A 15,307-nucleotide genomic window follows, 5' to 3' on the forward strand; every position below is an offset into this window, starting at 1 on the left:
GGATACAATTAGTTAGAGACTTTAGCTTGCTTTTGGTAAGTGTTCCTTAAAATTAAGAGCTCTGCCCTTTACCTGGGAGGTGCCTGTGGCAGTGACAGGTTTGGGTCAGAATTTTTTGGTTTGCGAACTGCCTTTTGGGAGCTGTGACATCTGTTTTCCCTGAAGCTTTTCCTTGGGAGGAGACACAGCTCTCTTTTGACCCTGAAATGTGCTACTGGAGCAGCAGTGAGGCCTTGGCATGGCCACAGGGTCTGGGGAAGCTTTGCCAACACTCTGGTGAGTCAGGGCCACCCCTCCCACTGCTGCTCTTGCTGTGCCACAGCCTTGGCTAAGACAGGCTCTCCTGTGATCATACAGAGCTGGAACTGACTGAAAACTTCTCTTTAACTATGCAGTGAAGGCCCTAAATGTGCTAAAGAAAGGTGTTACAAAACCAAAAGGGAGGTGTTAGAGGTGGGTATTGTTTGTGACAGAGGCCAAAGTGATGCAAACTAAACTGCTGCATGGCAGTGACTGTTAGAAGCAGCTTTAATAAAATTTGTAGTGATTCAGGAAAACACAGATCTGACAGTGCTCGAGGTTTTTGGTAGCAGATTAAACCAAAGTGCCTGTTAGGGAAAAATGCTGCTTGAAGATGAGAATATATTTCAGGACTTTGTATCTAAAAATACATAACATTACACCACCCTTGCCATATCACCACAGAAAACTGGAAGAGACTGCACTCCCCAAGAAGTATATTACAGTAGTTTCTTGGAGAATAAAATCCTCAGGAAGAAAAAAAATATATATATATTACATAAGTGAGAATACAGTTAAGTTTTGCATTTTGAAGGTAGGACAGAATAAAATAAAGCCAACTGTACACATCCATGCTGGCCCTAACTCCGCAGGGTCGCCAACCGCGACTGCATCGCTTCGATGTCCTCCTCCTCGTCCACAGCAGCAGCAGCTGCTCCCATGGGCTCAGGCTCTGGCAGAGCATCTGTCACTTTACTGGGTGCTTTACCCAAGGCCCCTGCAACAACAAACAGGCTCGTTAGTGTGTCTTAGGTCTGCATTTAATAATTAGTGGCTTTCAGGGACATCTAAAATAACCCAACCAGTCACTTCTCCTGGAGGTCACACCCCTGAGCTGTGACAGGGCCAGCCCGGGGCTGTTGGCAGCCCAGCAGCACTGACCTGCCAGCCCCTCTGAGCCTCTGCACTCCTTCCCTGCTGGGAGGAAGCTCCCCCCCAAGCCCTGCTGCTTGCCTTGGAGCTCCCACTGCTTGCCTGGGAGGAGGGGAGCTCCCAGGAAACAGGATGGAAAAAGCAAATTAGGATATGAGAAAGGAGAGGACAATGTGCCAGGCGCTGGGCACAAGGTGCCAGCAGGGCGGGAGCTGCACTTTCAGTGTGGTACAGCTGAATGCAGCCCTGGTATTGTTTTTGTCTCACCACATCACAAGCAATCCAGGTGAAAGGAGCATTCTAAGCACTCTCCAAGTCAAATAACTGAACCAGTAGATCATTACTTCATGAGCTGGAAGGCAGAAGTTGTGGTTTTGGTTTTAAGAGGGTTTTAGTGTTTGTTTTGGGCTTTTTCCCCCAAACAGGACACAGCATGTTACTGCCAGGACTCAAAACACAGCTTAGGACTCAAGGCAGTGCAGCTGAGTTTATTTCTTGGCTTCATTAATAACAGTACCTAGTCAATCATGTAAGTTTCACCTTGTTTAGACGATTCACTGCACAGCCAAACACAGATCTGTTGGAGCCTCAATTACATAACTGCACAGACAGCAGCTGATGGATATTAGTTCTGCCTTGCTGAGCCCCATTGACCTTCTCAGCCAGTATTCCCTGAGAAACCAGTTTGTCAGAGCTCTCTGCTCATCACCAAAGGAAGAGATGCCACTGTGAGAGTGCAGTGCAGTCAGAAGAGATGAAGATTTCAGTTGCTGCATCTTGCTGAACAGAGCAGGGCTCTCAGCAGCACCCACAAACTCACCAGCTGTAATTTCAAAAAGGATTTTGTCAATTTCTGCCTCTGCTTCCTCTTCCATCTCCTCCTGATCCTCCAGGCCTTCAAAGGTGTCCTCCAGCATTTCCTCTATAATTCCAGCCTAGCAGAAAACAACAAGGCAGCCTGTGATGCCCTTGGAAACAGCAGAGTAAGAGGACACATTTCCCGCTTGGGAGATGAGGTTATGCCTATCCATAACAACCCCCTGCTCCAGCTTTCCCAATGGAGGCTGTTGCACAAGGGCAGCCAACAAACCCCCGGCAGTGTAAGGATGTATCTCTACAACTGGTGCCCTGGAAAAGCAGGAAGAAAACTGGGGATTAAAGGCACCTGTTCTCACTTTGAAAACCTCAAGTTATTTAAACTAAAAGAGGAGAGATTTAGGTTACATATTAGGAAGAAATTCTTCCCTGTGAGGGTGGTGAGACACTGGAACAGGTTGCCCAGAGAAGCTGCGGATGCCCAATCCCTGGCAGTGTTCAAGTCGAGGTTGGATGGGGCTCTGAGTGACCTGGTCTAGTGGAAGGTGTCCCTGTCCATGGCAGGGGGGCTGGAAATCTTTAAGATCCTTTCCAACCCAAACCATTCTACAAATCCGTGGTTATTTATTGTTGTTGCACATCTAAACCAAGAAGCCAGCCTGCTCCAAGCATGTGAAATACAAGTGTAAATTTCAGTCATGCAGCATGAATTGGGTAGCACACTGTAAAGCTGCTCTTTGACACAGCTTGGGTTTTTTTCTGTCTGCATTTGAAAACATTCCTTTGCAGGCCCTGCAACCTAGATATGGCCAAACCATGCTGGTGCACAATAGCAAAATTATTTAGAAATAAACTTATTGGAACTAAACAGTCTAGAGTGGTTAGAAGGGAAAAAGCAAAACAACTTTAGTTGTTGAAAATGTAATGTTCATAACAGGAGACTTTGTATACTTTCAAATCAGAGCGCTCCCATCACATGGAGACACTGAGCTAGATGCTTCAAACCCAGTGACAGTGAGTTATATCTCAATTAGCCAGGAGTTTTGTGATTCTTTAAAAATTTTGTAAGGAACTATGTTTAATTAGTTAAGGAATGTTTGATTGTGTTATTTTGGCTGGTTTTGATTTAGATCTGTGTTGGCTCAGTGTCAGTAGAAAACCCTGAGAAATTACCTCACTGCACATGCAGAAAGGACCTCCATGGACCCATACCCCTTAGAGAACTTAATATTGAAGAACAAAATTCAATAAAGAATTGTTTAATGGTTATTATGTAACTAGAGATGAATTAGATGTCATGGAACAAGTATGGTATCTTCAGAGAGTTAAGGAGTCAAAGCCCTACACACCCCAGAAAATTTGATTAATACACTGCAGGCGCAGTAAGGGAGCCACTTCATAGGCTTGTACACCCCAAAAAACTTAATCAATAGTAATTGTCTAACCAGGACAGCAGATTTAATAAACCACTGTTTAGCTGAATAAAACTTGGGTTATCCATTAGAGAAAGACAGATGAGATGTTCTGGTAGTAGTTAAAAGAAACAAAACACCTCTACTATGATGCAGTAAATTGGGCAGATTTTTCGAGTGTCTATAAAAAAATCTTGGATGTTATAGTGTATATAAATGCCTGAAAATTGTTGTTTCTTTGAACATGTCTGTGGCAAATAAATTCCCAATATGTTCCCAATTTTTGACTCAAAATTGTTATTAAGAATGTTTGTCTAACAGCTTTTTGCTGTTAGGTTTAAAACTCTTTGTGTCACCAGTATCAGACTGGCCACAGAGTCGTGGAATGTCCTGAGGTCACACAAGCCCTCTGACAAAGAGGCCACCCAAGTGATTGCACAGCTCAGTAACAACCACATCATGTTCACCCAGGTCTGATTTATGTGCCAGATCTTACCTTCATCATCTCTTTGGACAAGTCCCTCATCGTTGCTTGGATTTCTGGGATTTTTACTAGATTTTGCATAGCTTTCATGACTTCTGTGCTCTTCTGCAATGAACCTGCTACTCTGAGGACAGCTGTGAAGGAGAGGCACAGAACAGCTTGAACAATCCATGCACTGCTGAAAGCAGAGAAATTATATCCTCCCTACATGCAAATTTGTTTACATTTAGACAATCCAATTTTAAAAAGAAATGGGGATTCCACTTCTTCCTTCCTGACTAAATTCCTGGGAAAGCCCAACTTGTACCCATGTTCAAAAAGCCACAGTTATAGCAAAGCTACGGGTCCTGCACAATGAGCAACCCAGGTGGTCTGCAGAGAGATTTCAACCACCTGCACCCAGTTCATTGAAGACAGGGACAGAGAGGCCTGAGTTGCTCCTGCCTGGCCCCTCAGCAGCCAGAAGTGTTGCTGGGGGCTTCAGCAGCAGAGCTGCAGTGAGTGCTGAAACCAGGGACCTCCTGCCTGACACCGGGAACTGGAAGCTAACCCTGGCAGAAGTTCTGCTGCAACAGCTTCACAGCAAAGAGTAAGCTATAACATTAATACTGAAAAAGATAAGCTGAAAATAAGCTTGTTTAAACTGAATTTAACAATACTCTTTCCAGAGGCTATTCTCATAATGTAACTTATAAGCTCTCCTCATATGTATCAATATACCAAGATCAAAAAGCAGTAATTAAGGGTACTGTGAAGTTTTTTAAATTCTGCCATCTAACTCTGCAGTTTCCTGGACATGGAGAACTTACCTGTTTGTATATAAAATGGTCACTCCTTAACGAAGCAAAATGAAGGTACAGCACATATTATTTTTCACTTCAGTAATTTCTTTTAAGAGCCTTACACTTTTAACAAACTAACAGAAACCTTGCCTTGAGTGGTCATTTCTCAGGTTACTACAGACCCCAGACTGAATTCTAGGTTCCTTAATGTTTCCTATCTACGTGTATCAGAACATTCCCAGGAAGATGAAGATGCTGGCAGTGGTAATAAGGAGGAGGCTGTTTTGAGTTTTTCCTTTTAAGGGACACCTCAAGCTGCAAGGATAGTCCTACTTCCCTTTCCATGGGGAACCACATTTGAACTGTGACAAAATTACACTTGAAGTTCACAATGTGACTCCTGATTTATCATTCATCCAGTGTCAAAATCTACTTGGATTATGCTGGGGTGGGGGAAATGCTTTGACATTTCAGCAGCATGTTGACCTCCACTAAGTCTTCTCCTGTCTTTAAAGCTTTCAGTTGTGCCTGTTATTGGCTGGAATGTTTCCAGCTATGGAAAACATTGCAGGAAGTCTATTACAACAGATTTCTGATGTGGATAAGGAGTGAGGGAAATATGCTGGTTCTGGAGGAACACAAAGGACCAAGGAGGGTTTACAGAACATGGGTGTTAAGCCAAGGCGCAAAAGGATTCATCCACACCAAGAAAATCAAACACTACTCCCCCACCCCCATGTAGGTATTGGTAAATGCCCCCAGACTCTTGCTAGAGAAACAACCATCTACAAGGTGAAGGGAATTCTACTCCTGTGACAGATCCTGTCAAAATCAGTGACACAGGCTCCAAAAGGATACAGAGATATTAGGAATGCATTCAAACTGTTTAGGAATGCACACTAAGAACGTGTTCCAAACTGCTGTGAGTTCAGTTTCAGAGCATGTGATTCTCACATCACTGCAACCCTCAGGCTCTGAGGAAAGGTGTTAGATCATCTGCTGAGCAGCTCGTTAGAGAAAACAGGGAACCAGCAAGGATGCAGGCAACAATGAGGGGCAGGAACCCCAAGAAACTAAAACTGGGAGCTCCCAGACTACTTCAGAGCCCAGGGTGGGACACCCATCCAGAGAGGGCAGTGGGCAAACAGCCTCACAACATCCCGCAGACTGAGGGGGGTTATTGCCTACAGGGATACACGCTCTTTTCCCTTACAGGGATGTAAGGGGGAAGAGCATGTTTGGACACAGTGAAAACTTATGATAGATCTTTTAGGTGGATTACAGGATTTAATAATTAAATTTTAGGGGAAAATTAACTGAATTTTAGGGGAATGACCAAAGGTAGTTTGGGGAAGGATCGAAGTAGATCAGGGAATACACAAACCTCAGGGGGCTGCAGGACCAGGTACCAGCACCTCAGTCAGAGCAAATCTGGGGCCAGGTTTCAGATATCTGGCCATCTTAAACAAGGCATCTGAGAGCAGCTCGTGGAACAACCCATCTACTGTGCACATATGTGTTCTACCAGTGCACCTCAGTCCTCATCAGCTGAAGACGAAGAGCAGGATGGAGCTGTTCATGTGTCTGTGAAAGCTGTGTGTGTTTATGGGGTGGTGGCAAAGGCTCTGCTCTGAGATTGTGGGTGCATGTGCCTGCTGGGATTAGGGGGTAGAACTGCAGCAGCCTCACAGCTCTGGGCTTGCTATGGGAGGATCTTCCCAGGTTCCTGAAGCCCACTGGAATCAGCTGCCTTTCACAAGAGCACAGCTGCTTCCACATTCAAGCTCTGCCTGCATTTGACTTTGGTTCTGGACAAGGAAACCTCAGATCTCACCTCTACTGTCAGAGCAGTCATTGTGCTTGGGCTCAGAATTTGTTCTTACCAAGCTGGTTCTTCATCCCCATGAGAACAGAGTTCATGTGAGCTTTGGATGCATAGAGTTTGCTTACGGCCCTCCGAGAGCGGATCAGCTCCTTTGCCAAGATCACACACACATCTCTCTGATTCTTTTTGGCAGCATCCTTTATTGACCTCTTCACCTTCTCCTCTTCCCTCTGGATATCTGGAGTACAGAAAAACACAGCAAATAGTGATGAACTCCCAAGAATATGGAAGAGAAATTAGTCATTTGTTGGGGTATGTTTCCAATGCAAAGAATTGTTTCTGCTTGATTTCCGTTTCCCTCTGTTACTCACAGACCTTGTTCTAGGCTGATTTACATGTCAGTTGAATAATTCAGCTAAATCTTAATAGGAAAATTCTCATTACTGAACATCCAGCTCTGTAATTGCCTTTGCAGCCAAGAGTACTCTAAAGGACTGTCTGAGAATGTCCACGATGCTGAGCTAAGAACAAAGCACTCTGAGAGGATGATTTGATTTACAACTTCAAAATAACTTCCTATTAAACCGGCCTGATATAAATATACATATACAAAATATACATTCAATTTAAAACATCCTGTTCAAACTCTCCTGGCATCCAGCTTTGTTCAATAGCTGTTTTTTAAGAGTGTGCTGAAGCAGGAATACTGAACTAAGCATGAGCACCAAAGAGTTGGTTGGATTTGAAATATTAAACACTAAATAGGCCTCCTTAAATACCATTGGTTTCTCCAGCAAATCTGATGAGATTGTTCACAGTTCTGCCCTGCCAGGTAACACTGGCTGTGAACAGCAGGAGCCAGGTACTCCAAAAAGCCCAGAGCAAAAACTGCAAGAATAAGCAGGGACAATATCAACCTCCTTCCTTTTCCAGACTCAGCAATACATCAACCACTGATGAAATGTGGATCTAAGAGTCCACAAGAAAAATGATCCTAAAGTAAATAAAGAATTCAGATAATAAGGATTAGCCTCACCTTCCTGCAAAGAGTTGATTGAAATGACCACAAGAACAATTATTTCAAGGAAAGCCTCAGTTCAAATTTAGTTTTGAGCCTTCTTGATTTATGCCAGACGAAGTTACACATTGGAAGAATAAGAAGTTGCCCTTTTATAAAAACAAAGGCATCAACACACACTTGCTGGCACAGGCTGACTTGGAGACTTCAACACAGCTTCTCAAGTGGGAGTTAATGAACTCTGTACTCAAGACCAGTTATTCTCTCACTATCATTCACTGGGGTCTTTACCTCAAAGGACTAGCAGAAAGCTGTAGGATCATAATCAGAAAAACATACCCTTGCTGCTTTCCCACTATTATTTTCAGAAATACCACGAACTTGAAGACATTTGTATGTCAGACACGGGACTGAGCCAAGTCCCAGCATATCAGAGCAGGTAAGAAAGAGTTGAAGTGCTCCAGCAGGAAACAGAAAGCACCAGAAGAACTCCAGCAGCAGTGAGGAATTACAGCATTCACTTTGTCAGGCTGAAAACAACCACAAGTATTGTGTTGCTACACTCAGTCTAGTGTAGGGCAGCCTGTACTCGAGTGAATGCTTTTGCTGGCATGACCAACTGCTGAGTATGAGATCAGCGGCACAACTATGAAAGAACAGCCAACTCCATCTCTGGAGGTCAGTGCCAGCTACACTCCTCAAGGAAGCCAAAGTCACTTCCCCAGTCTCTCTGCAGCACTACCAAGCACAAGAGGCACAAAGCAGCCCAAGCACATGTGAGAGGGACTTGAAAGCTCAGCAAAACACAAAGTTACTGTATTACTCCAACTCTATCAACTCAAAAAATTTAATTCTGAACTAACAAGGATACCTTTCATTTCTCCAAACCTTCCAAGCCCTGAAAAACAACCTGCCCCAAAGAAAAATCACTAGAGCAGCAAGAGTCCAACAACAGATGGTTTCAAACTGTGTTGCTATTTTAGTAACTGCACTGACCAGGCAAGCCAAGTGTTCCAGTGATCCAAGCCCACTCAGTTCATCCCAGGTGGATCTAGCATTGCCTTGTCCAAACACATCTAGCACAGCCTTCCCCAAGGAAACTAAGGCAGGTTCCAGCTTAGCATCCTTAGAGATTGCAGGGATTTCCTGTGTAAGGCTCAGCTGAAAGGAGAAAGCACAGCAGAATCCAACTACAGCAAGTAATTTTTGAGAAAACCTTCAGTGGTACATGGCTGTTATCCTTCAGGAGCAGCCTGCTAGCCTGGGAAGTGTCCAGCAGAACCACGTACTTCCATAGGTGACACTTGGTAAAATGTGAAATCCTGGCACAAAGATATTCTGTAGTTTATTTTAAGGGGAATTATCAGAATACCAGATGGTTGGTGGTTAGTGCTGAACTGTATTTCTTTGAATGTAGGACTCTGAAATACAGACATGCTTAGAGCTGCTAAAATAATTAGATTTGCATCCACATCAAAATATCACACTACCAGGTAACCTAGTATCTGTATAGGCCATTAAAAGTACTATGGCATATAAAAAGTTAACAGAAACCCGAAATTTCAAGAAACATCAGTAGTGAATATGTGGGTATTTTGTTCCTGTGGAAGATGCAACCTCTAAAACACATTTTGCTAGTAAGATCAGAGTTGCAGTTCCTCTGTGCCTGATACAGCCGCACAAAGTGCCCCGGAGAAAGCAAAAGAATTCACATTCCTGTACATCGGTTTTCCTGGGAAAGACAAATTCTGTTCCTCATATTAGAGACAAGGACAGACCTTGTACTGCACAAGCAACCTTCTCCAACCAAATCACACGAGTCTATGGGAGGGAGAAGACACAAACCCTGTCAGGTTACTCCAGAGGCACAGGGCTGAGGAGGAATAGGGGAGGGAGGACAAAACAGGCATGTGCCTAGTAACCAGATGCTGACACAAAATATCCTTCACCAGCACATCCCATGGACAAATCCCAGGGACAGGGTAGAAGACAAAGAAGGGGAAAACAAAACCTAGACCCAAACCTATTTTCAGGCTCACGGATGGCAGGCAGAAGAAATTCTGAACTAACAGCAGTGCAATAAAAAGGAACTCCTCTGCTTTTCAAAACATATTCAGCAGTGTAATGCTCATCATTTAATAGCAGAACACCCACCTGCTGTGAAAATACTTCTTTTTTTCCCTTCCTCTCTTCTGTTTGTGATTTTCCCAAGCTGACAGCAAGTTACTTTTGCTTGGGTTGTGCACTTTCACACCAGTACATACCAGTGGAACTTCCTACATGTGGCATTATATTACCACACTGATACTACTTATTAAATCAATGTGGGTGAAATTCTGGATAATAAGTCTAATACATGTTATCCAAAGGGATTTAAGAGCATTATGTCTTACTGGGAGCATGAAATATTCATATTCTTTTGAAAATTTTACTTGGATAACTTCACAGCGGCATCATTTTGTAGCACAGACTAAGTCTGGCCCCAGGATCACATTCATCTTCCTTTATTCCAAACACGATAGACTACCCCAGGTTATTAAATTTCACAGCCTACCTCAATTAAAGCAAAAAAAACTTGAAGGCAGACAGGGAGAGTAAAAAAAAAAACGAGACACAAGTACAAACCTCTGATCTGTCTATCAATCACTCTCATTTCTTTCCTTATCTTCAAGGACCATTCATTGACCTTAAAAAGAGAAAGAGAGAGTTACTTGAAATTCCATCTTTAAAACTATGCTTTTATATTTGCATGTAACTTAAACATTCAGTATCAAAGCAGCACTTCAAAATGCACAAGCTTTAACTTATGAGTGATGTTAAAATACTTCATTATTCAAATAATAAAACCCCAAAACATTGCAGAGATACCACCAGTTACTGCACTGCTCTTAATGCTCAGACAAGCAGTTAAGGAGGACCTTTACAGATCCCTTCCAACCGAAACTCTTCAATGATTCCATGATGTGATTTGTGAGTCAGATGCTCAGTGCCTGGCTAACTTCCCACATCACAGCCATGTCACTGTACAGAGTGAACTTGCCACAGGGAATTTCAGCAGAAGCGACAGACTTTGACACAGGATGACAGCACCAAGAATGCTACTGCCCATTTCAGTCAGGAGGATCCCCAGGTCTCCAAGCCAACCCTTACTCAAAGCAGGATCAAGCTCAGACTTCAGACAGGTTGTTCAGGGCCTCATCCACTGAGTTTTGATACTGTTTGAGGGCAGAGACTTCACAGCCACTCTGAGCAACTGCACTTAAATTACTCCTGTGAGGAAGACCTTTCCTCACAGAATCCTGGAACAGTTTGGGTTGGAAGGGACCTTAAAGACCATCTACGTCCTGCTGTTGGTGGGGCCACCTTCCACTAAACCAGATTGCTCAGAGCTCCATCCAATCTGGCCTTTCATGTCCAATTCAAAACTCTCCTCTGGCCAGCTGTGGCTGTAGCACCTCTCCTATCACTGAAGACACCTCAAAAAAACCCCTTCTCTTCTCCAAGCCAAAATGAGCCCAGTTCCCTAAGCCACTCCTCCTGCATCAAGGGCTCCAGCCCTCCACCATCCTGATGGCCCTCTGCCACACTTCCCCAGTTTGCTGAGATCCTTCCTGAACTGGGTGCCCACACTGGGACACTGTTCTGCAGATGTGGCCTCTTTAATGCTGTGTAGCACAGTGACTGAATGCTCAACACTGTGACTACAGCTTCCTAACACAGCCCCATTTACCTTCATTGCTGCAAAGGTGCACTGGGAACTCATGTTTATTATCCATGGGAAACCAGATCCTTTCCCGCAGAGCTGGTGCCCAGCCAGCCCCAGGCTGCACATCCCTGCGTGCAGGGATGGCTGTCTCACCTGCACAGTCTTGCACTGCTCAACATCATGAGGTTCCTGCTACGTTCCTCCCACTTGCTCAGGTCCCTCTGCCCTCCAGCTTCCCTTCCCCTGCCTTTGGTGGGGTTCAAACACAGCCACTCCTGTGACAGCTCCCTCCTGGCACTTGCCAAGATCTCTCTGCTCCAGATCGTCTGGCTCACCCAAGAGGTGGGGAGCTCCACTTGCCCTGATGTAGTGGTTCGGTTCAAAACATCCATTACTTACTTATTTTCCTTCTGTGAGATAAGAATTAGGAGAAAGCAAAGCAGGCACAAAACTTAAAAGAATATAAAGAAGTTTATTAACAGACCTAAAAGACCACCCCTCTAGGGAAGCAGAGTGAAGAGAACTTGTGCACTGAAAACTTGTAAAGCAAGTTCTCTTCAGTGCACAAGCCCAGCAGAGCAACACATTTAGACTTTTACCAGTCTCAAAGGACATTCTCTTGGTCATGGAGAACAAGACCACGTTTTGATTGCAGACAACAGCCACCATTTGAGGTGCCCAAGCACAAAATCCGCTTAAAAACCCCCACAAACAACCCAAAGCCCTGCATTGGTGCAGAAGTTTCTAACAGGTTTCAGAAAGCTCCTGTGCCTTTAGTTAAATCCTGGTTTTACAGGGAAAAAAAACCTAAACCCTTGCAGGACTGACTGCAGCGTCCCCTCTTGTTCTTCAGAGTGGAGGAAATATTGTCCTGGAGAGTCATTCCTCACCCTGACAGAAAGCTAAGAAGGTTCCTTTTTTGAGTATGGGCTACATGAGAGGGAAAAAAAGCAGGGGGAAGAGACTGAAGTAAAGCATGAGAGAGCTCTGGCTGGCCAACTGTCCTGTCTCAGATGCAACAGCTACCAGAGATTTGCTCTACAACTTGTATTCTAGAACAAATGAACACACAACAAGCCTTCACATACAAGCACAATCAGCAACTGTCAAATGAACCACAGCAGGATTTCCAGCTTCTGTCTCTGGGATGCACAACCCAGCACAAAGACACCATTAAATCAAGACTGGTTGTGTGCTGTCATCAATCCCTGCCAACTCTGATAGCTGAAAACCCTCACAGCTCATCCCTAGCATTGACAGGAATCAGCTGCTTGACACAACAGTCCTAAAGGCAGAGCTGGGTGCTTACACCTTCCCTGGTGTTCCCAACTCATCTCCTGTTTTGTGTAAGAGGAGGAGGAAATCCCATTGTCTCTCATCCAGGCTACTCCATGCTCCCAGCTACATGAGACAGCAATTTGTTGAGCTGCAAAGAAGCCACACTGCCCATCTCACACAGGACACAGGGACATGGATACAAATCATGGCACAAGGCAGCAGTGCTGGGAACAGGAGTATGTGGTCCAGCTGAGCAAAGACAATTACCCCGAGCACAACTCCACGCTGATGAAGCTATTCTGCTTTCACCCCTGATCTAAACAAAATCATCACTCTCACAGCACTGCATCACACCAGAGTCAGCCAGCAAAGCACTCGGCTGAAAAGAGCCAACTCAGACTACACTGGAGGAAAACCCACTTTTTAAGTTCAAACGATCCAGACATGGCATTAAAAGTATAATAAATCCCCAGTTTTAGACAGACTGGAATGCATCACCAGCTCTTCACAAGGACTGAAGATGTTTGCCTTGTATTGATCATAAATAAATTATCTCACATCAGCAGAGTAGGCAGACAAATGAACCGAGGGCAAAACATTGCCATCACAAAATCTCAACCTCTCCCCATCATTATCCACGTTCTGCAGTGCTTGGATGGCTCCCTCCAGCCCTGTTGAGGGACTGTATCTTGTGCACAGCTGCTGGCAGACAAGATAAGTGGTGCTGTTTCCCCATCAGTTAGGAACTACTTTTTCTTCCTTCTAAAGCTGCAGTTAGGTACAGGAGGAAAGGAATTTTTTACTATTAATGGGTTTCTCAATATCACTGTTGTGGCCTGTGAAGTCACCATGCCAGCCTGCAGCCCTCAGAGACTCACGTCACCTCTCCCAACACCTGTTCCATAGAGCCTGGGCAGGGTTTTCTGCAAAGAATCACAGAATCCCTGGGTTAGGAAGGGATCTCTGGAGATCATCCAGTCCAAACCCCTGCCAAGGCAGGGTCACCCAGAGCAGGTGACACAGGAATGTGTCCAGGTGTGTTTGGAATGTCCCCAGAGAGGAAGACTCCACAACCTCCCTAGGCAGCTATTCCAGGGCTCTGCCACTCTCAGCATGAAGAAGTTCTTCCTCATGTAGAGGTGGAAATTACTGTGGTTTAGTTTATGGCCCTTGCTCCTTGTCCTGTTGCTGTGCACCACGAAAAAGAAGGTTCAAGGTGGATGGCACCATCCTCCAAGAGCTCCAAGATGACCAACAGGCACTGTGCTACTGGAAAACATGACAAGTTCACCAGGGAAGGCAAAAGAGCAGCCCTCAGACACGAGGCAGGAACGCCTCAGTGCAGCACGACCACATGTGTGGGTTACACAGCTGTCTGATGTGTTACCCCAGCCCTGAGAGCAGCAGTCCCCAACCCCAGCTCTCCCTGTGGTCTCCTGTACCACACTCAGGAACACAGGAGACTGACCCAGCCCACAGAATGCTCAGACACAGGCAGAGCAGGAAAGGAAAGGACACTCCCAAAGGCACATTCCCCATCTGATTCTCTCACCTGACAAGAAACAACCGCAACCTACTCCCCTCAGACTCAGCTGCTACAAAGCACCAGGGGACACCTGTGAACATCCACAGCTTGTCTAAGCCTTCAACTTCTGTGCCTGTCATCCTTCTTCCTGCTGCTTTTCCAGTACCTCTAATGTACTTGATCTTCCTCTCCCCAAAGAGCAGACTTTTTCACTAACACATTAGTAGCTACTTATGAAAGGCAAAAGTGAAATTCACCAGTGTCTTCATTATTTCATTTCACTGTGACATCAGAAAGCTGTTCGTGGAAACATACAGTTTGTCTACAGACTCACCTTCCCCTTCCAAGTCCCAATATTTCAGCTACTATTTCCTAATTTTAAGGCTATATCTGCAAGAGGAGCTAGAATCATAGAATATTAAGGGGTTGGAAGGGACTTTAAAGACCATATAGCTCCAACCTGGGCAGGGACACCTTCCACTAGACCAGGCTGCTCGACGTCTTATCCAACCTGGCCTTGAACACTTCCAGGGATGGGGCAGCCACAGCTTCTCTGGGCAACCTGTTCCAGTGTCTCACCGCCCTCACAGGGAAAAATTTCTTCTCAGTATCTAACCTAAACTTCCCCTCTATCAACTTGCACCCATTCCCCCTTGTCCCGTCACTCCAGTTCCTGACAAAGAGCCCCTCTCCGGCTTCCCTGTAGGCCCCTTCAGATACTGGACGGTGTTGTGAGGTCTCCACACGCCCGGTCCCGGGCCGGGTGTAGCCAGGGCCGGTTGTAGCCAGGGCCAGGGCCAAGGCCAGGGCCAGGGCCAGGCCCCTCCGCAGTCCCTGCCCGACGCCATAGCAACGCCACACGGCCCTGCCGCCAGTCCCCCCGCAAGCCTCCGGCCCCCGCCGCACCCCAGCCCCGCCCTGGCGGCTCCGGCCCCTCACCAGCTCCTTGGGCGGCTTCTCGGGGGTCTTCCCGAACAGCCCCATGGCGGCCGCACCGCCCGGCACTTCCGGGTTCCCCTCGGCCGGGCCGGGCGGAGACCGCACTGCGCCTGCGCCACCGGCACCGCAGACCCCGCCCCCTCCGCTGGGGGCGGTGCCCGAGCGCCTCGCCCCGCCCCTCGCGGCGTCCCGCCGGTCACGTGGCGCTGCGCACGGCCCCGCCTCGCGCGGGAGGGGCGGGAAGGCTCTGAGGGCAGCGGGGCGGGGTGGGCGCTGGTGGCGGCGGGAGTGCTCGGTCTCTCACACTGAGCGTGTTGATAACCCATTCACAGCGTCAATTAGGTTGGAA

At 46.1% G+C, this 15,307-nt stretch overlaps 1 protein-coding gene across 1 annotated transcript; it reads right to left on the minus strand.

Moving 5' to 3' along the window:
- Positions 1 to 510: 510 nt before the first annotated feature.
- On the minus strand, positions 511 to 15,086 carry LOC121676745 (charged multivesicular body protein 3). The gene is made up of 6 exons (XM_042053645.1): positions 14,959 to 15,086; positions 10,136 to 10,196; positions 6,551 to 6,730; positions 3,898 to 4,019; positions 1,994 to 2,108; positions 511 to 1,018 (listed from the first exon to the last, which is right to left on the minus strand). The coding sequence occupies exons 1-6, from the start codon at positions 15,001 to 15,003 to the stop codon at positions 882 to 884; spliced, it is 660 nt and encodes a 219-aa protein (XP_041909579.1). The 5' UTR covers positions 15,004 to 15,086; the 3' UTR covers positions 511 to 881.
- Between the last annotated feature and the right edge of the window lie 221 nt (positions 15,087 to 15,307).

This window comes from Corvus kubaryi, unplaced genomic scaffold (assembly GCF_017639235.1).
Source record: "Corvus kubaryi isolate FWS band 111438036 unplaced genomic scaffold, C.kubaryi_AGA036_p1.0 split1-131, whole genome shotgun sequence".
NCBI classification, from domain to species: Eukaryota; Metazoa; Chordata; class Aves; order Passeriformes; family Corvidae; genus Corvus; species Corvus kubaryi.